The sequence below is a fragment of the Euleptes europaea genome, chromosome 9, assembly GCF_029931775.1.
Source record: "Euleptes europaea isolate rEulEur1 chromosome 9, rEulEur1.hap1, whole genome shotgun sequence".
Classification (NCBI taxonomy): Eukaryota; Metazoa; Chordata; class Lepidosauria; order Squamata; family Sphaerodactylidae; genus Euleptes; species Euleptes europaea.
In genome coordinates this window covers 68,320,656-68,341,432 of record NC_079320.1, presented here as the reverse complement: position 1 = coordinate 68,341,432, position 20,777 = coordinate 68,320,656, and the positions used below count along the sequence as shown (strand labels likewise).

General features: G+C 41.4%; 1 protein-coding gene across 1 annotated transcript in view; it reads right to left on the bottom strand.

The window, feature by feature from the left end:
- CORIN (corin, serine peptidase) overlaps nucleotides 1-20,777 on the bottom strand; it is a 126,107-nt gene that overhangs the window by 96,590 nt on the left and 8,740 nt on the right. The window contains exons 2-3 of the mRNA XM_056855088.1: nucleotides 9,578-9,722; nucleotides 6,494-6,907 (exon numbers count right to left, since the gene is read on the bottom strand). Of these exons, the coding sequence (XP_056711066.1) occupies nucleotides 6,494-6,907; nucleotides 9,578-9,722 (559 nt within the window). The remainder of the gene's footprint in view (nucleotides 1-6,493; nucleotides 6,908-9,577; nucleotides 9,723-20,777) is intronic.

Below are 20,777 nucleotides of genomic sequence, written 5' to 3'. Positions count from 1 at the left end.
CCAGACACTCACTCAGGATGTCCACCATCTCACTTGACCCAGCTGAAAAGGATACAAAAGCTGCATGTCATCAGCATGCGGTGCCCCTCACTTCAGATTTCCAAATGCCTTCCTGGAGTGGTTTTATGTAGATGGAAAATAGCACGGGGAAAAAATGGAACCTAGCAGAATCTCACAGCATAAGTGCCAAAGGGTTCAGCAGCTGTCTGCTAGGACTACTTTCTGGAATTTGTGGGCCAGATAGGAACAGAACTGCTGGAGCACAATGACCTGATGCAAACGTTGGTGAAGGCTGTGCAGAAGAAAACCTCAGCTGGTGATACTGGAAGCCACCAAAGGGTCCAGGAAAACCAACAGAGTTGCATTCCCTGTGTCTTCCCCCCCCACACACACACACACACACACAAAGACTGTGATTCAGGGCAAACAAAGCAGTTTCATTCCCAAAACTGGGCCAGAAGCCATGTTGAAATAGGTCTAAAACTGTAACAAAACTAAAACTGTTAACTCTGAAACTGAAACAAGAACGTAGCTTGAAGAAATCGCTCCGCAGAAATCAGAGAACATTGTTGATGGCAGAATGTGAAGGAAAGTTATAGTTCTTGACAGAAAGGGAGATCAAAAAGGGACCAGGGCTGGGGGAAATTACAAATATTTCCACCAGATTGTACTATTGAAATGCAAAATGTCCTTGGGTGAAAGGTAAAGTCAGAGTAAGTGAAATATTTGACAGTTGCACAGCACGTGATTATCAATTAAATCAAAACCAATATTCACCGAACACTCAAAAGCACACTCTGGGTAATTTTCCACCCTATGGCACTAGCACTTTCTAATCCCATTCAAAGCTAACGGGGAAAATGAATGATGGTATCCCCAAAAAACAAAATTACAGAGTCTTGAAATCTATTATTTCTTTCACTACTATGCCAGAATAACTGTAATTATTCCTATAAAACAAATATGCTACAGCAGCCTACCTCTATTAATGCCTAGGGTTGCCAACCTCCAGGTACTAATAAAAAAAATCACCAATACTGTACCGTAGGTCAAAAAAAATACCAGTATAAGGCTCAGAATAATATGTAAATAAATAACAACTCACTCCACACTAAGTGAAAATATTACAAAGCCAATTTTACCAATAAACCACAACCGACAATTAATATAGTGTCAAAAACAGAATTTGTGACAATGTAGACCACGATTAACAAACAATATACAACTAATATGATGATGATGTGAAACATACAAAATGAGCCTTCTTCAAAGGTAAGTGCACGACGAGTTCATATCCAAATGGTATTTCCCAAAAATTCTCAGTTTTTGTTTCTTTTCTTTTTCTTGTAGATGTCCGTGGACTAAGCCATATTGGCAAATGATATCTTCATGGGGTTTGGCACGGAGCTTCACAGGTCTCATAGTTCTTCCAATATACAACTTAGAACAACTATGAGACCTGAGAAGCTCCGTATCGGAGAACACAGATCTAGAATAAGGTCTCGGATACTCAATGCTCCCCTCGTGATGCACTTTGTAGAAGAAAAGCATGATGAAAATGAGTTCCTTTTTTTGTTGTATGAGTATACAAAGGGAATCAGTTTGATATTAGCAATGCTCAGAAAATACTTCTGCAGCAAGAAATGAAGTTCATACACCTTTTTAATTCCATCTCCCCTTTTGGGTTAAATAATGAACTTGAGTTGTCTTGTTTCATTTAAACAAATTCTCTTTTGAATACACCTTTAAGGCAGTGATCCACATTTTCTCACATTCTTACATTCGTTGCTCAACACCAATATCCGGATCACTAGTATATTTTACACCTGATCCCTATTGAGTATATTGAAGACATTCTTTAACCCGATAGGATCCTGGGAAAAGGCAGCCGTTATGGAGTGTTGAGTTTTCTCAGTGAAGGTTCCTTAAGATAATTTTTTATGATATGTGTGTTCGCTACATACTTAAAATAACAGCTTTGCATAAGAGTAGTTGTACATTATCTTTTATTATTTATTATTTTAGTTTTGGCTGAAGAAGCCACTTTGTTGGTGAAAACGTGATTATTAATCCGGAGAACATTTCCATATATATCGTGCCAAACCCCATTTGCCAATATGGCTTAGTCCACCGAGACATCTACAAGAAAAAGAAAAGAAACAAAAAAAGCTGAGAATTTTTGGGAAATACTATTTGGATATATGAACTTGTTGTGCACTTACCTTTGAAGAAGGCTCATTTTGTATGTTTCACATCATCGTCGAATTAGTTGTATATTGTTTGTTAATCGTGGTCTACATTGTCACAAATTCTGTTTTTGACATTGTGTATGTTTATTAATTGTCGGCTGTGGTTTATTGGTAAAATTGGTTTTGTGATATTTTCACTTAGTGTGGAGTGAGTTATTTATTTACATATTATTCTGAGCCTTATACTGGTATTTTTGTTAACCTCCAGGTACTAGCTGGAGATCTGCTATTACAACTGATCTCCAGCTGATAGAGATCAGCTCACCTGAAGAAAATGGCAGCTTTGGCGATTGGATTCTATGTCATTGAAGTCCCTTCCCTCCCCAAACCCCGCCCTCCTCAGGCTCCACCCCAAAAACCTCCCGCCAGTGGTGAAGAGGGACCTGACAATTCTATTGATGACCTGCGTGCAAACTATTTCATTGTATCATATACCATTTTAGTCTCCCCAGATAATTTTATAGCTAGCATATTCCAATATGTCCAGGATAGCCTGACTCAGGTCACTAGCTTGTTGCTCTTTGTGCACAAATCAGTACAGGACTTCCTTCACTGTTGATAATTTCTTCCTCCATTCTAGACTCTCAAGTTACTGAAGGAACAAGAACATTGCAGTAGACTGTTTTGGGTGTTCCCTAAGTACTTAATTTTTGTTTTAAGCTTTTTTGTTTTTTTAGTCTATAAACTTACAAAGCTACTTTTCAACAAGTTCTTGTATACAGAAATGTCTCGTGGGATTCCTGGGGAAAGATGGTGAACTGTACTCATTATTTTTATTGATGTCTCTTTTTTTCTCCAGTCACGCTGCTTTATAGAGTATCCCATCTAAGAATGGAAGGCAGTAGTTAATTTCTTTCATTCTCCAGGCAGGACTGGGGGGGGGGGGGAACAAGTTTAAAGGATTTTTTTGTGCTTCTGCCAATTTTGGTTTTCAGTGCTTATGAATCAGCAAAAATATGCAGTTGAGAATATAGCAATGGAAACCACTTTTCATTTCTGCAATTCTGAATGGAAGTTAAGGGCTCGTAGCTAACTGCTATCCGCTGTTTAGTGTGTGACACTGCGAAAAGCTGCAAAAAGAAAAGCACCTTATCAGTACATCTTCTCTATGATGCTCATATGGGACCATGTCTGCGTGATGATAGGGGAATTCAGGATACTTTGATGAACACTCAGAGAAGCCCTGATCTCAGAGAACACAATCTTTCCTGAGAACAAAGCAATAACCTCTTCAGATTTCAAGCTGAGAAGAGATGAGTTTCCTTTATGGAAATACATAGAGATGACCATTTGCTCACCAGCCAAAAAGAGATATGTCAGATGGCTATGGGTTTCAGGTAGCCGGCTCAAGGTTGACTCAGCCTTCCATCCTTCTGAGGTTGGTAAAATGAGTACTCAGCTTGCTGGGGTAAAGTATAGACTACTGGGGAAGGCGATGGCAAACCACCCCATAAACATTGTCTGCCTAATAAATGTCGAGATGTGACATCACCCCATGTGTCAGTAATGACCAAGTGCTTGCACAGGGGACTGACTACCTTTACCTTTATTTGATGATTTGATAGCTGGCTATATTATGGCCCCTGATTTCAGTCATAAAGGTTTTGTGACACGGGCCTTGGTTTGATTGCAGAAAAGGTCCAAGACAGCACACGTGGTGACTCAATCCAGTTGGGACAGGGAGGGTTAAAAGGTCTGGACACACATGAGAGGCACAGAAGTCAAGAAATGGGGAACAGGGGAGAAATGGAGTGAAATCTGTCTTGACCAGACTCTGTTTTCAAAATTTCAGAGGGCTTGTGCCCATTCCATGGAAGGGAATGCCAAGGTAACATCAGTGACTGTACAATTTGTGTCATGTTTTTATCTCTTTTCTTCATTATGTAACACCCTGTGGTGTTTTGATATGGTATTTTCCAGCCCTCTTCTGCTCTAGTGAACTGAAATTGCATTGAAGTAAATAAAGATTCCCCCCCCCCTTTTAAAGATCTCAGACTGTGACCAAAGGGTCTCTCCCAAGTGCCTGGCTGTTTGTCCATGCATAAAACCAGAAACTCCTGATTGGGCTACACTGTCCAGGGAGAAGAGGGTAGGAAACAGGTCGCACACAAAGAGAGAACCTCTATCTGTAACTCAAACTTTGAATAGTGAAAGAAAGGGCAGAGTGTAAGTAGTGGTGGCTAACCAAAGAAAGTCAAGAGGGGAAAGGCATGTGGGGCAAGCCCTCTCACGCCCACACAACCAATCCTCACCAGCTTTCAGATACTCTCAGGCAAGGAGAGAAGGTGGATGGAGGGTCAGATTATTACGGTGTGTAGTTTAGAAATGTTTTCCTCAGCCAGAGAAAAACAGTAACAATTAATCAATCAATAATTTATTGTGATCATGGACCAGCAGAAAAAACAGCCTCTGCACCCCAAAGATACAAATTGAGTTGGCACATGCTATATGTTATTCATCAGCCAAACAAACCTGCTGCTCGCCCAATACACTTTCCCTTAAAGGCTTCAAATTAATAATTATATAGTAATAAATACTACATGGAATACCTAATAATTGACTTTCAAATACATTGTGCAGTATTATTACATGCTATTCAGATTCCTACCCTGGCCTAGATGGCCCAGGCTATCCCAATTTTGTCAGGTCTTGGAAGCTAAGCAGGGTTGACCCTGGTTAGTATTTGGATGGGAGACTGGTAAGGAAGTCCAGGATCCCTATGCAGAGGCCGGCAAAGGCAAAATCACCTCTCTTGCCTTGAAACCCCTAAAGGGTTGCCCTGAGTCAGCTATGACTGGGAGGTACTTACCACCACCATTCATAATCCATTATTAGAGAAAGAAGATCCTGGTCTTGCATAGCTGCATTAATATATTGCCTTTTATGCACCCCCTTTGCTGTTGTATATGATCAACAGTCGTACAACCTCTGTGCATTTTATTTCTTACACTTCGGTTGTGATGCACATGGTTTCATGCAATAGGAAATGTAACAAAGCTTGGAATTCAGAGGATGATACTATGGGCTACTGAAACAGATCAAATTAGAGAATGGTATAAAAACAAGTTTCTGCCAAAATTCAGTATTCCTTGCTTAAAACAAACCAAAATGGGGAACTGGACAACAAGATAAAGCAAATAAATAGATTCATGCTCTTTGTTCAAGGCTATGCAGTCTATAGCAGCGATTTCCCCATGTGGTTTACATAATTTACAAATCAGTTGCTTGTTACACAAAGTGAAAACCAATAGCTATATGCTGTCTCATTCCTTAGAATTTCTGACATTACTGCCCTCATCCCACATGGCTTTTGTCCATGCAGGCTCCACGATCCAAACATCTGATCCTGACTCAACCACTTCAAACAGCTTTGTGGCTGCGCATGAGCTGTAGTGGTGTTTTGTTTCCTTGTGGAGGTGCAGTTTCATTTCTTTGCCTTGCAGGGGCTTTTGCATCTGAGAAGTAGGCACAATTTATTCTACCCAGGGTCATAAGAACATAAGAAAAGCCATGCTGGATCAGACCAAGGTCCATCAAGTCCAGCCGTCTGTTCAGTGGCCAACCAGGTGCTCTAGGAAGCCCACAAACAAGACAACTGCAGCAGCACCATTCTACCTGTGTTCCACATCAACTAAGATAATAGGCATGCTCCTCTGATCCTGGAGAGAATAGGTATGTATCATGATTCACTAGTTGGATTGGAGCTATGATGATCAACAAACTCTCAATAACCCAAGGCATTTGGACAAATGGGCAATTTTATGAAATGAACAAGCCAAATGTTTTAACACATCTTGCTTTATATACCTTGTTAAGTAATGGTGTACGTTTGCTTTTGCTTTTCCTAAAATAAAGAAGACCTGGTTTATAGGTCTGCCTTGCTGGCTTGGATCTGCAATAACTCGCATTTGGCTGTATAAACATGTATCGTGTTCACATCAACCAGTCAGCCATCTAAGAATAATTCAGCTTTAAAGGAGGCTCTTGTCTCAGAATAATCCAAATGAAGAAACGTATGATAAAATTACCTGAAGTGATGTGGTACCCGCGTGTTTGGGAAATACACCAGTCATACCAGTCACAACACTAACTGTATATTCCAAATGAGGAAATGTATGATAAAATTACCTGAAGTGATGTGGTACACCCTTGAGTTTGGGAAATATACCAGTCATAACACTAACTGTATATTGTTTTTAATTTCTTGTGTCATAATTAATTAAGGATTTGTTAAAATAACTTACTTTTTTTCAGATCTGTTCCTTGCGCAGGAGGACGGGTAGGCTTTAGAACAGGCACAGTCGGCACCTTGTCTATGATCCTGATGGATATCTCAGTCGGCCACAGAGCTTTTCCTTCTTTATTGAACGAGGACCCCGTTTTGTCTCCAGGGGCTTTGGTCAGAACTGTTCCATCTGAAGGACTAGTTTTCAGGGTTGGAGTGTGTGCACCTTCATTATGTGCACCAAAGTTTTCATCAACATGAAAAAATGGGTTTGTGGTCCAAGATGGTGGCTGCACATTGTTGTCTGTTGAAGGAATTTCATTTGAACCAGTTTCAGACAAGTTTGGACAATGAATTCCAGCAATCTCATTGTCACCATCAGTTTCAAACACGTCACTTTCATTTGAATAAAAGCAATTTTTCCCCAACATACCTGCACGAAAGGAAAATTATAAAGCACAATCAGACCATATGCCAAAATTCATTTAAAGGAACAAATATTTCATAGAATACATTTGTAAGTGACAAGAATGCTAATTGTGGCCCCACGGGCAAACGGCTCCCCGGAGAAAGGGGGGAGGGAGAAACAGCAAAATAAACACACACAAACACAGTACTTTTTGGGTAATAAAATGGCCACAGCTTTATTGATCACAACAGAAGGGAGCATGGGCGGAAAACCATGGGGGTGGATCCAAATATCGGATCACCACCCTGTCATCCGATGTATCAAAAGCATCGATAAACGGCCCAACCGCCTGTTGGGACAACCACCGGAGTAGCGCTTAGATGGCCCCACCAGGACGGGAATCTCTGTGTGAGCCCAGCGCCACCTGGGAATGGAGCACCGAACACAAGCCCCACAGATGGGCAACGGTGTTGTACTCCATCCCAAGACCCCTTATGGGGGTCCCCACAAGCAAGAAGGAAAGGCACGCATGCAAAGAGGACGGCGGCTGGGCTGCACGCCGCTTTTAAAGGTGAGGGGAGACGCGTGGGGGTCAGGCGGGTGGCCTGACGTCACTCCCCCGCGTCGCCCCCGATCACCAGGAAACTGCGGGGCTGGAGGGGTCTCGCTGGATGAGCGCAGACCCCCCCCCCGCCTCAAGGGCACACCTCTTTTCTCCTCGGAGCCGCCCGGGTAAGTCCACAATGTGCGACCTGTTTAATCAGGTCGCGTTTCTTATGACAGTTGATTAGGAAATAAAGGATTTGTTTGCTGTCCTATGGCTAATGGGCTTGGTGGTAATGGAAACCCTGACTTAACATTTTTTAACTGATGTAAATAACATGAACACATATTTAGGAAAATAACATTTTTTTGTTTATTGGAATAACATGGCCACAACTAAATGATTGGCTAACAGTGATAACAATGCGAAGGCAAAGCATGGGCTGGCTTGGGACATCAGCCGGCCCGGTGCGAACTGATGTGAGCAGGTGCCCCCCAGCAAGCCCGCTGGGAGCAGCAGAGGATGACGGTGTTGGGAAAGTACCAGGGCTTGTGCCACTTGATATTCTCCCGTCACTTGGGTAGAGGCAAACCCTTGCCGCCCGGATACAGCAACTCAACACCCGTGCCTCCCCCAAAACCCCTTATTGGGGTCCCCCAGGTGGGAGAGGCCGCTTCCCTGTGGCAAAACCAATCCAGCCCCCATGCGCAACCCGCCATAGTTGTGACAAAGATAACTTGACAGTTGAATAACAGGAAGGGAGGGAGGAACAAAGCGAAAGACGGACTGAGCAGCGTGTGGGGCGAGCTCCGATTTTATGCAGAGCAGGAGGACTTGAGTGGAAACTCCTCCTCCTGCTCTGCAACTGCTGCCCATCCCAAGAGCCCCCACCCATAACCTGATTGGCTCTTTTGAGCCTTTTAACCACCTCCTAATTGGCCGGGAGCCGAGCTGCTCCTGGGACCAATCAGAAGGAGGGGAGAAGGAGCCCCTTTAGCTCGGAAGAGCTGCGGAGCTGGCTCTGATGCCCCTCACCCCCGCTCAGGACACCCAATCTGGCTCTGGGTAAGTGCCCAGAACCAATGGCTTCCAAAAATCAGAAAAACTGAGAGCATCAGAATGCAGTCTACTAATCCACCAAAAATATCCATGTAACAATACTTCCAATGTTTTATGTAAAAAATTACTTTCTTCTCCATAACTGCTAGCAGAAGAAACATGTTTCATTTCAAAATCTAGGATCTCTTTAAGATTTCATATTATTACAATTTCAACATGGCAGACTAACTAATCATGAAGCTATTTTATCTTTTATTGCTTGGACTTCAATTCATTTTTGAATTTGAATTAATGTAGCACCAGGTATCAATCATTAATTATTTAATAGAACCTCTCTATATTTACTTGGAATATTTATTTTAATGTATGTCGGCATGGAATACTGTGTCCAATTTTGGGCTCCACAATTTAAGAAAGATGTTGACAAGTTGGAGCGTGTCCAGAGGAGAGCGACCAGAATGATCAAAGGTCTGGAATCTATGCCCTATGAGGAGAGACTTAAGGAGCTGGGTTTGTTTAGTCTGGAGAAGAGAAAGTGAAGGGGTGACATGATAGCCATGTTAAAATATTTGAAGGGATGCCGTATTAATGAGGGAACTAGCTTGATCTCAGCTGCTTCAGAGACTCGGACACGGAGTAATGGATTTAAACTAAGAGAAAAGCGATTCCACCTAAACGTTAGGAAGAACTTTCTGACGGTGAGGGAGGTTCGACAGTGGAATGCGCTGCCTCGGGGGGGGGGTGGAGTCCCCGTCTTTGGAGGTCTTCAAGCAGAGGTTGGATGGCCATCTGTCAGGAGCGCTTTGGTTGTGGGATCCTGCATGGCAGGAGGTTGGACTGGATGGCCCTTGTGGTCTCTTCAAACCGTGTGCGATTTTGTGATTTGTTGGATATCTCCCACAAGTCCTTTTTTGACATGTGATTCGAAACGTGCACTACCAAATAGCAACATTCCAATACGTAATCATGTAAACCATGATTCTTTTGAAAGCACAGACCAAACATGGAAGCAGGCAAGGGAGAAAATATAACATATGAGTAAGAGACATTTGGATACCCCCGAGCCCTTGCTTTCATTCTGTGATACTCACCGACAAACGTAAGAAGGATCACCAACAAAAGTATAAGGGCACAGATGCAAGGAATTAGTATTAGTAGTAGTAAGCGAAGGTACTTGGCAGAAGCCAGCTTTTGAGAGCAACCATCCTCCATATTATCTTCATCTGCTGCAGGAGCCTGAAATACAGAGAAGCAGTTTTTGTCATTTCTGACATAAAAGTAACAACTAATATTATGGCCTAATTACAGCACAGAAATAACAGACACATTTGATCTCACGGACCCAGAGAGGACCTGGAAAAACATGATGTGTACTTAGGCTGCGAGGCCAGTCCTTAGAACAGTCACAGCAAAATATGCTCCATAAAATATTTGTATGAAAAGGATATATAAATATATTCCAGGATTGAAATATACACTCTTAGGAGGAAATGTATGTAACTTGAAATGTGTTGAAGGCTGTCTTGTGTGTCAAGAACATAAACTATGAACTGAACTTATCCAAAAGACTGGGGAAAATGCTGCTAAAAGGTTTATTTTTAGATGTGTTTAATATACAGCTTGTTTAATATTTTTTTAAAAAACACATATAAATAACCTTACTATTATAAAAGGCATAACATTTACTCAATGACCCTGAAGACACAGATATATGTGTTTCTGTATCTCTTTAAGACCATGTGGCAAATATTACATCTTCTATAACAGTAAGGCTATTAATCCACAAGCGTCTCTTTTGCAAAAACTCATCAGGCAAGTGGTCTGAATAATGGGCAGCCCATTCCTGAGGGGGGCAGCTGCATGGCAGCCAGGAGTGGCACAGCAGCCACTGCCGCTGAAGAGGCTTCCCAGCTGCCGTGGAGAAGAAAAAACTATTTTTAAAAATTAAAAAACAGAAAAAGGTCAAAAAATCCCCACACCACCGCACTGAGGGGCGTTCCTGGGCTGAAAGGGGTGAGGAAGCTGCCTAAAGGCAGCTCCGCCCTTAAGAACGCCCGGGACCGCCCTCCCCATGCCGGAGTATGCTGCCTCTTCCAGGATTTAGTCCCCAGAGTGGTGGCGCTGGAGGGAGGCCAGCGCAGCTTCGCACCGCCCAGGCTGCGGTGTAAATGCCCTCCACACCAGTGTAAGTGCCCCTTATCACAGGATAAGAGGGCACTTATGCTGGCGCGGGGTCACACTGGCTTCTGAGGAGCTTCGCCCCCCTGCTTCAGGAAGGCGCCCTTAATGATTCTTTGCCAAGACAATTTAAAGAATTTATTTTGCACTTGATACAAACAAACAGTGATAGGATGAAGACAGAACAAATGTGTCCAGCTAATGTCTCAACCCAAATAGACAAACTAACAGTGCTATCCTAAGCAGGTATACGTCATGTAACTTCATGTAAACATTGCCTTTCTTCCCAATGGGAACCCAGAGCTGCTGACATCATTCTCCATTTTATCCTCACAACAAGCATCCGGAGGTAGATTAGGCTGTGACTGGCCCAAGGTCCCCCAGCAAGCTTCCGCGGCAGAATGGAGATTTGAACCTGGGTCTCCCAGATCCTAGTCCAATACTGTAACCATTACACCATGCTGTTGTAGTGGTGTAGGTCTCAGAATCCTTCTCAGATCTGTTCGATGGAACTTACTCCTTTGAAAGGGTTCTTCAAATTGCACTGTTATTTTAGCTAAGATATGTGTCTTGTAAAATGCATCAACAAGGAGTCAAGCCACTTGTTTCATCCTAAATTATATGTAGAGTTGTCAGGGGGGGCCCTCTCCTCTGGCGGGAGGTTTTGGGGGCGGAGCTGGGGCGGGGATCGTGCGCATGGCTGCGCCGACGTGATTACATCACTTCCGGAAGTGCCGCATTGTGACGTGCTGATTTACCACTCAAACTCCCCGGCCTGAGTGGCAAAGCAACATGTCGCAATGTGGCACTTCCAGAAGTGATGTAATCACGTCGGCGCAGCCATGCTTGCGATCCCCGCCCCAGCTCCGCCCCAAACACCTCCTGCTGGAGGTTTGAGTGGTAAAGCTGTTTGAGTGGTAGAGCTGCCCATCGCAATGCGACGCTTCCAAGTGTAAACCAGAAGTGACACAATCGCATCAGCACGGCCGTGTGCACACACGATCCATGCTCCTGAGCTGGCCGATGGATTGGCGGGCAAATGACCTGGCACCCTAATTATATAGATTTGTCAGACTCCCCCCATATGCTGAACAAAGGAAACAGACTTTACATCCAACCCTTGAAAACAAGTCCACAACCTGCCAGACTAAATTTGGGTTGCCAACAACGTGGAAAAAAAATGTCCTGTCCCTGTGATAGAGGCTTAATATGGGGAAACAAGCAGATGAAGCTTTTCATGGCATGGAGGTAAATAACATCACCTAGTAAGTGACATCCTGTTAAACCTCTATTAAAGGGACAGGACACTTTTTCTACAACCCAAACCACAATACAAACACTCCGTCCCCACAGAGGGGCATAGGTGAATTCACTCTCCTAACCCCACCCCGCTCTTGGGCCCTTCTATAGAGACTTAGCATTTTCCCCCATACAGTTAATTGCTGTCTTACTCTTTCTTTATCTACAATTATAAGCAAAAATCCAACAACTATTTTTTTAAAAAATCTTAATTAAAATTTGGTAGGACCACAGCGATCCAAATGAATTTGCTTTATGAGCCCAGATTGTGGGACATAGGTGGCCACCCCTAGACTAGTTAGATGAGAATGAATTTTAGTCATTTAAAAAGTGGTCAAAAATCTACTTGGGATTAGTCAAAATATACCTTTTATTAAATTCTATATAAAGATAAGCTGATGTTCTGAAATGAGAAGAAGCTGAAAAGATATTAAATAATGCAAAAAAAGGGATTATGCCTTTAAAATTACGTAATCCTCAGTAGTATAGAAAGCAGAGGATACTAATTTGGTTATATTTATGCTTTCTAAACCAATGGAAGCACATGAAGGGTAAATTTGGTGACCAATTTAATTGTTTTCCTTTTCTTGTCATAGTGGAACCAATAAATGAGCAATTTATAAGGTTCTTTCTAGAAAAATTGGAAGGGATAACTCAAACACTGATGTTTTATTGAAAATTCTAGCAGATACTAGGGCTTCCCAAACTCTGCTGCTATTTCTTACCAATTTAAACACTGCTGAATAAACACCTGAATAGACACCAAATATTTCTTGCTCTTGGGTAATCTTTTATAAAGGGAAATATCTGGGATGAGCATGCATTTATTGCAGAAAACGGCATGTAGTTTAAGTTAAGAAAAAATGAATACAGAAGACATCCTCCAAAATATATGAAATTAATTTGGCACAGAAATGTTCGCTGCATCATGAAACGTGAAACCAAACTGGACATGCCGATGTGCCTGCAGCTGCCACGAGGAAAACTACACCATTTAAAATTTATTTTAAAATGCCACGAGGGCCCAATCCTCACAGATTAGCAGGCTGAGGCACTCCTGTTTCCCCTCCTAAGCCTTATCAAGTGTAGAAGCTGCTACAATCCCCCACCACCACCACACACACACACACACACACACACACACACACACTTTCCGTGACCAACCAGATGAGTTTCTGGCTAAGAAGCTCCTAACTGATGAAAAATCAGTTTACGCTCTGCTAAATTCTGCACTGCAGCTATTAACATATGTCATACCCTGACAGGATAAGAGTAACAGAAATACTTTATTAGTCAAAATATTAAGGGGGTCACACCAAGTTATACCGTGTTTATACAAATTTTATTCAAACATGTAGTATGTAATTTTTAGGCTTAGATTATTTGTAGTAGCAGTAGTACCTATTGTTGTGGTTTTCTTATTATCTGTTGTTGTTTTTTCTGCTGGTCAGTGACCATATTAATAAATTATTATTATTATATATTATCCCCCCTACACACACACACACACGCACGCACACACAGCTGTTTCAGCACTTGAAAAGGCATGGGAGGGGAAAACAAGGGCACTGCACCAAGGGCCCAGTCAGGCTCAAGCCTTGGTGGCATTTTAAAGTTGCTTTAAAGTGGCAGTGGCGTCCTCGTGGACATAGGGTTGCCAACCTCCAGGTACTAGCTGGAGATCTCCTGCTATTACAACTGATTTCCGGCCGATAGAGATCAGTTCCCCTGGAGAAAATGGCCGCTTTGGCAATTGGGCTCTATGGCATTGAAGTCCCTCTTCTCCCCCAGCCCCGCCCTCCTCAGGCTCCACCCTCAAAACCTCCCGCCGGTGGCAAAGAGGGACCTGGCAACCCTATGTGGACACCATGAGGACACCATCACGTTTAGTTTGGCCCATAATGCAAAGCTAGTCCACATTCTGTTATAGCAGATAGTTTTTACAAGTAACCTGCAGCTAATGAAACTAATGTTTTAAGGCAACCCAGTACTAGAAACTATACATTCCAGAATCCTGGGTCCAGAACTGAAGGACCTATAGTCTAATCCAGCAAAGCAATACGTGTACGGAAGCTGGTTCCATGTACCGATTTCCATTTAAACAGGTTTATGCATTACAATATGCATCTTGATGTGAAGCACTTAGAACAACATGCACTAGACACTCTTTTCAATCTATGTTGTAATACTGGTGGATATGTGCAATCCACAACTACTGCTTTAAGCTCCTGATGTACTATTGCACTTATCTGAACTGAAACCTAGTTTATATACCTGGCTATAATGAATTATATTTATAAACTAGGTGGTGATTTTGATGCCATCTTTGTTTCCATCCCATGGAAAATAGATATAAAGTTGCTTTGTAAACCTAAAAGACAAGTTTTTGCAGTTTAGAAAAACAAATGACATCGCACAGATGGGCAGAAAGTTACTAAAATGGAAAAATATTTGGCATTAGTTCTCAGTAGCTGTTTTCCTATGTTGACTAATATGCTGCAAGTTGAGACAATTTTCCTGTTTCCTACATCATAATTCTAATAAACCGGTCCTCATTTATAATTAATACTTTTTCTGTTTGTTATTGGGAAGTAATTAGTACTGTATTGCTGAATTAAAACACCACTACACAAGAAGTATTTCTTTGTACAGCTGAAAATAGCAGACAGAAATGTTATTTGACAAGCTGGCTTCCACATACTCCTATTGTTATCATTACATCTGTTGTTAATAGTTCCCTTCATTTAAAATATTTCATGTTATAAAATATAAACAGATGTTTAAACGGTTAACTTTTCATAAACTGATGAGATTAACATAATTAAATAAAATGCAGGGTAGGAATTAGCAACTGGCACCCCACAACCAAATACCAATATATCATCTGGACTCAAGGTGCCAGAGTTTGCACCCTTACTAATCTTGCCCTGGAATGCACTGCCACAGAGGAGAACATAAGAACATAAGAAAAGCCCTGCTGGATCAGACCAAGGCCCATCAAGTCCAGCAGTCTGTTCACACAGTGGCCAACCAGGGGCCTCTAGGAAGCCCCCAAACAAGACAACAGCAGCAGCATTGTCCTGCCTGTGTTCGACAGCATGTAATATATTAGGCATGCTCCTCTGATCCTGGAGAGAATAGGCATGCACCATGACTAGTACCCATTTTAACTAGTAGCCATGAATAGCCCTCTCCTCCATGAACATGTCCACTCCTCTCTTAAAGTCTTCCAAGCTGGCAGCCTTCACCACATCCTGTCCACTCTCTCCAAACCATGCATAATTTTATAGACCTCTATCATGTCTCCTCTCAGCCTTCTTCTTTCCAAGCTAAACAGGAGTTTTGTGGGTGTTCGAAGTCTACATCTTCTCAAGTCACAAGCAGCAACCGCAAGGTCCAAAAGGCACAGCCACCACTCCTCAAAAACGGAGAGTGAAAAATACTCCAGTTTGTAGTCTGTGCAGCATTCAGAGGCTCTATAATGACAAGATGTGTTGGGTTTGCCCAAGAATACATGTATGGAAGCCACTGAAGTATTCAATTGGCTGCAAGTTGTGTTGTTGTTGTTACTCCCATTGTATTTGCAAAGAATGTCCCTATCAAGACAGTATATTTATTTAATTGGCAACTATTACCTAAACAGAGCAAATTAGCATGGATAATCTAGATTCTGGTCATGGCCATTATAGATTCTTCTCCTTTTGTTACTTGTTTTCTCTCTCTAGTTACTATTTAATAGGATGAAAATGTGATCAAACCAAAAAAAAAAATCCAACTGCATCTATCAGATCCTGCACTTTAAACATTCTATAGTTTTAAACTAGTGGGCCATAAATTTACCACGATAGCTAAATTGGTTCTCTGGTATGGGTCTCCCAAATCTTTGAAAACATTCAATTGAAACCCATACCCAACTTTGACTGCTATAGAGAGCAAAAGGAATAATTTATCTGGTACAACATAATAAAATCCTCTTACGCTTACTCTCCTTCAGAGGATACAATAGCCCAGTTGCTGCCTAAATTAGGACCAATTCACATATGTTGTTTTCCCATTCCTGGCAGCATGAAATTCCTGGGCAAGTATGCTGTTGGAGTACAGCCAGGAAGGGAACTGAACACCAAGGATTCCAGGAACAGAAATTATCTTTGGTATGCATTTCTCTTGTTGGTGCCATTCCAACAAAACATATGAAGGGAAATCCCATCACAGGATTCACCATACAATGGAAAAATAAGTATCTAAAAACGGAGCTTACTGTCTTTAAAACTGAGATGGTATCCACTACTTTTCGGGAATTACTTAATCCTTTACTCAGAACTCCTACTGGAGGTTTACCTTCACTACAGAAGTACTTAAACAAGTTAACAGTACATGTGCGCTGGGATCATTTTGATTGTCGCACTATGCTGCAGAATGAAACCTGAAGTTCAGTTAACTATAGACTTCAATATAGCGTTCAATAAGAATAGCAACAGCTTACAGCAGAAACCTTTTTTGGGTGAAAGCATCTTCTCTTTGGAACCAGCTCCTGAAGAAGTGTGGAAAGACATATACCTCATGATGTTTTGCAAAGGCTATATAGGACATTAGGTGAATAGAGCAGCTACTTTGTAGTTTGATACTTTATAATCTGCTATCATTTGCATGGTTTTATAATGACTTAAATGAAATTGTTGTTTCATGTCTGTAACTGTGATTGTTTATTTTACTGTGGAAGTGGTTTGAATGCAGGAAGTGTGTATGTGTGTTAAGTGCCGTCAACTTATGGCAACCCTATGAATTCATGACCTCCAAAACGCCTTATTGTTAACAGCCTTACTCAGATCTTGCTGAGGGCCATGGCTTCCTTTATAGACTCAATCTATCTCATGTTGGATATTCCTCTTTTCCTGCTGCCTTCAACTCTTCCCAGCATGATTGTCTTTTTCAGTGAGCCTTGTCTTCTCATAATGTGACCCAAGTACAATAGCCTCAGTTTAGTAATTTTAGCTTCTAGGGAGAGTTCAGGCTTGATCTGATTGAGAAGCCACTTATTTGTCTTTTTGGTAGTCCGTGGCATTCGTAAAACTTTCCTACAACACCACATTTCAAAAGAATCAACTTTCTTCCTTTCAGCTTTCTTCATTGTCCAACTTTCACACAGATACAAAGTAATGGAGAATACTATGGCATGAATTAACTTGATCTTGGTCGCTAGCAACACATCCTTACACTGTGTGGGTTAAGTTCCATCAAGTCGAATGCAAGAAGGACAGTATACAATTTCTAGTCATTTAGATACTCACACATTTTAATTGATATTTCAGTACAAAAAGTTTTCCATTGGATACAAAATTCCTGAAGAGAAAAACGTGTTTGTTAAAATAGTTAAATCTAACTTTACCTGAATACAAGCAATCTAACAACCATTTTCATTTCAAGACACCTGCACAACATCAGACACTCACAGATACATGTAGTTAAAAAAAAAACTAAAGAGTTCTATCAAGGTTTCAATTATTCCTCGTAGTAGTAGCTATTACTTATCATGTAGTTTTAGCGTTTAGCCGAAGTTTATAATTGCTAATATGAGAAACTTATATAAGATGGCATTTAACCCCTGCAAAATAAACAAAACTGATAATGTACCATATTTAATACTGGAAATGTGAATACCTGGGGCTGACTTTTTAAATTATTGTTGTGCTTGCAAGAGAGTTAAAATCTCTTGGAAAGAAATGTCCAATTCAATTAACTAAATTGAATTCTCCAAAGTGTCATTGGTGATATTATTGGGGTATGCTAAAAGAAGCAGACATGGAAAATCTGGAACGGGTTATAAACATTTTAACAACTGGATGTCTGGAAATAGTTCTAAACTGGAGGACTTCAAAGGTATTCTCTAAATTGAAAATGATGTAGGAAAACTATAAAAATGCCAAACTGGTAAACTGACAAATTTAATATGAATATGTAATGAGTCTCAAATCAATAATAATTTCAAGGTGAAAAATTTTGTTCTTCATCATCAACATATTTTTGTTAAGAATCAAAATCAGATGATGGAACAGGAAAAGATTTCTCTCAGTTGCTTAACACAATATTTTTTTCATTATAAAGTTTGTGAATGAAAAGGGTTCTGAGTTCGTATTAATTGTTAAGGAAAATATTTCAGTATAAAATTTTTGGATTTAATCCTGTTCCTTTCCTTTTACATTTTAGTATTTATATACAAGTTTATGGAAAAAATCTTCATTGTAACATGAACAATAAATAAAAGATATCCTGCTGGGTCCTTCACCTTTCCACCGTGCTCTTATCTGAGTCTAGATTCCTTGAATTGCAGGCCACATTTTTCTAAATGTTTCAATACATCTATCTTTAGCGTGGCCTTTCAGTGCTTACAAGCATTGTATTTCTAAATTGATACCTGACATCAAGCAAACATGGAAGAACTGACATATGAGATCTGAACAAAGGCATTTACAATTAAATACAGCCATATGGTAGGTTTTCTGAAAAGTGCTGTTGGAAAGAGGGGGAAAGCTTCTCCTAGCTTCCCTTTTCTGCACATTTTCCTTTTGAAGGACACAGACATGGAAACAATGTTAATTGGCAAATTCCTATTTTCAGTCAACATTAAAATGAAGCTGACAAACTTTTCATAAGTATTTCACTGCCCAACAAAATCTAAGAGTTATCATTATGTGATTCAAATATAGGTAAAGCTGTCTTTTGCTATGTTATTTGTTTATATGATCAACCAGATTAGAAACCACTTAAGAGCAATTTAGAATCATATGGGGCTGTGTGAGGAAGCAAAAAGTGAGGGAACAGAACAGCTTCATCACTTTGTTAAACAGGTCCGTCGCCATAAGGTGATTTGACAATGTAGCTAAGTGTGGTGAATCCGGTGGGGTCATTTCTTATCTAAAGTCACGCCTAATCCGGGAGCACCACTGAGCAGTATATGGCCTTTTACGCAGGGACATTTCCCCGTGGTCACCCCCACCAACTGCTCCGGGGCTTCCTTTTGATTATCCATGCGTTTTGCAACTGTCAGAGGTTGCCTCCCATTCCCCCCCCCCATTTTGCCCACATTTTCCAGATGCTGCTTTAGCCAGAATCTTGAAAACACAGGCAAATCGAGGAGGGAGAGCAAGGCGACCTCTGAGAGTCGCAAAAAGCATGCATAATCAAAAGGAAGCCCCGAAGCAGCCGGTGGGGTGTGTTGTGTATGCATGTATGTATGTGTATGGTTCAAGGGGAAACAAGTACCTTGTATTGAATCAAGGGGAACCAACTACCTTGTAATTGGATCAAGGGGAAACAAGCACCTTGTGGAGCTTGGAGTTCCCCAGGGCTCCTGAACTGCATGTTCCTATTGGCTACTGGGGTTTTTCTCCCCAATCATGGACTTGGGGGGGAGTGGCTGCAGGCGGCCGAGCAGGCATATAAGCAGGGGTCTGGTCACAGTAGTTCTGTTCTGTCCTGCGTGTTCCTAATAAAGCGTTGCTGTTGAACTCCCGCCTCCGTTCTTCGTGTATCGCCCACGCAACGTAACAGGGTGACCATGGGAAACCGTCCCTGCATAAAAGGCCAGAATCTGCCCTATAAACTGGGTAGGAGATCACAGGCATCTGCAAATCAGAATAGAGTTCAAGTATCATACATATTTATAAAAACAAATGTCTAGAGACACCTCACCACAAAAGGCTACCTTCAATGTTGTAGCATTTCTATTTGTGTTAGTAGAAATGACCCACGACAGCTGTGCTTGTATATTTAAGGTCCTCATGCTCATTTAAAACAAACACAGACACAATTTTCAGTGCCTAATGTATGAATCTCAAGTTGCTTTCCATCAACACTCTCAATCAATGGGGTCTGTGTTGAACCTGACTTTATACTTGGAATCACCTCCGCGTGTTTTGAATCGCTGGCAATGTGTCCTGCCAGGCTCAATTCTGACTGCTGGTTTTAGAGTAAAATTGTATTGTATATAGCCATTGGCCATCACAACTGACTAAAACAAATAAATAATAATACAAATGCAATGGATTAACAAACAGAATATTAAAATAGATAATGGAATGTACTAAAACATTTCAATTTAAAAGATAAGTAGCTGCTCCTTCCATACCACCTTAAACCTTATTTTCTTTGCTGCAAAAGCAAAGAGACTCTATATGATGCATATGCATCAATATCAGACAATAGAAATATATTTTTCCGCATATGAACGTATATTAATACAGGATAATATTCCTGCCAAAAATTTAGTCCTGGGGCCAGCAGACAATGGGTAAAATAGGATGTAGCGAGTTAAGTCCTCCAGAGCTGAGGATCCACAAATGCAGACACACGGCTCCCTTGACTGCTGGTTTAGTAGTATGATGTTTTTAATTTTCTGCCATGCGCATGGTTTTTAACGTGCTGTCCACCTGGCATCCCAGTTGCCAAGGAGAAAGGTGGGCTGATCAATGTTTTAAAGAAAGCGAGGGTCACTTGTGGGTGAGCCTACAGAGGATATATCGTCCTGTTTCCACTGAGGGCTGACTCAAAACCATCCGCAGCTCACTCACAAACACACCTGAGGCTTCACATTCTCTCTCTCTCTCTCTCATCCCCACCCCATGGCTTCTAACAGCTGCAAAACAGTCAGAAATCAACACGGGAGCGTGGGGAAGCGTTTGGGTTTGTTTGCCCTCTGTCCAAATCACAGGAGTCCCACCAGGAAGCAAGACAGATACCATCAAATACCCCTGCTGTGTACACACAAGCAAGCGGCGCCTGACCATGAAGCTGACCTTTCCTGGGAGCCAGCTGGGG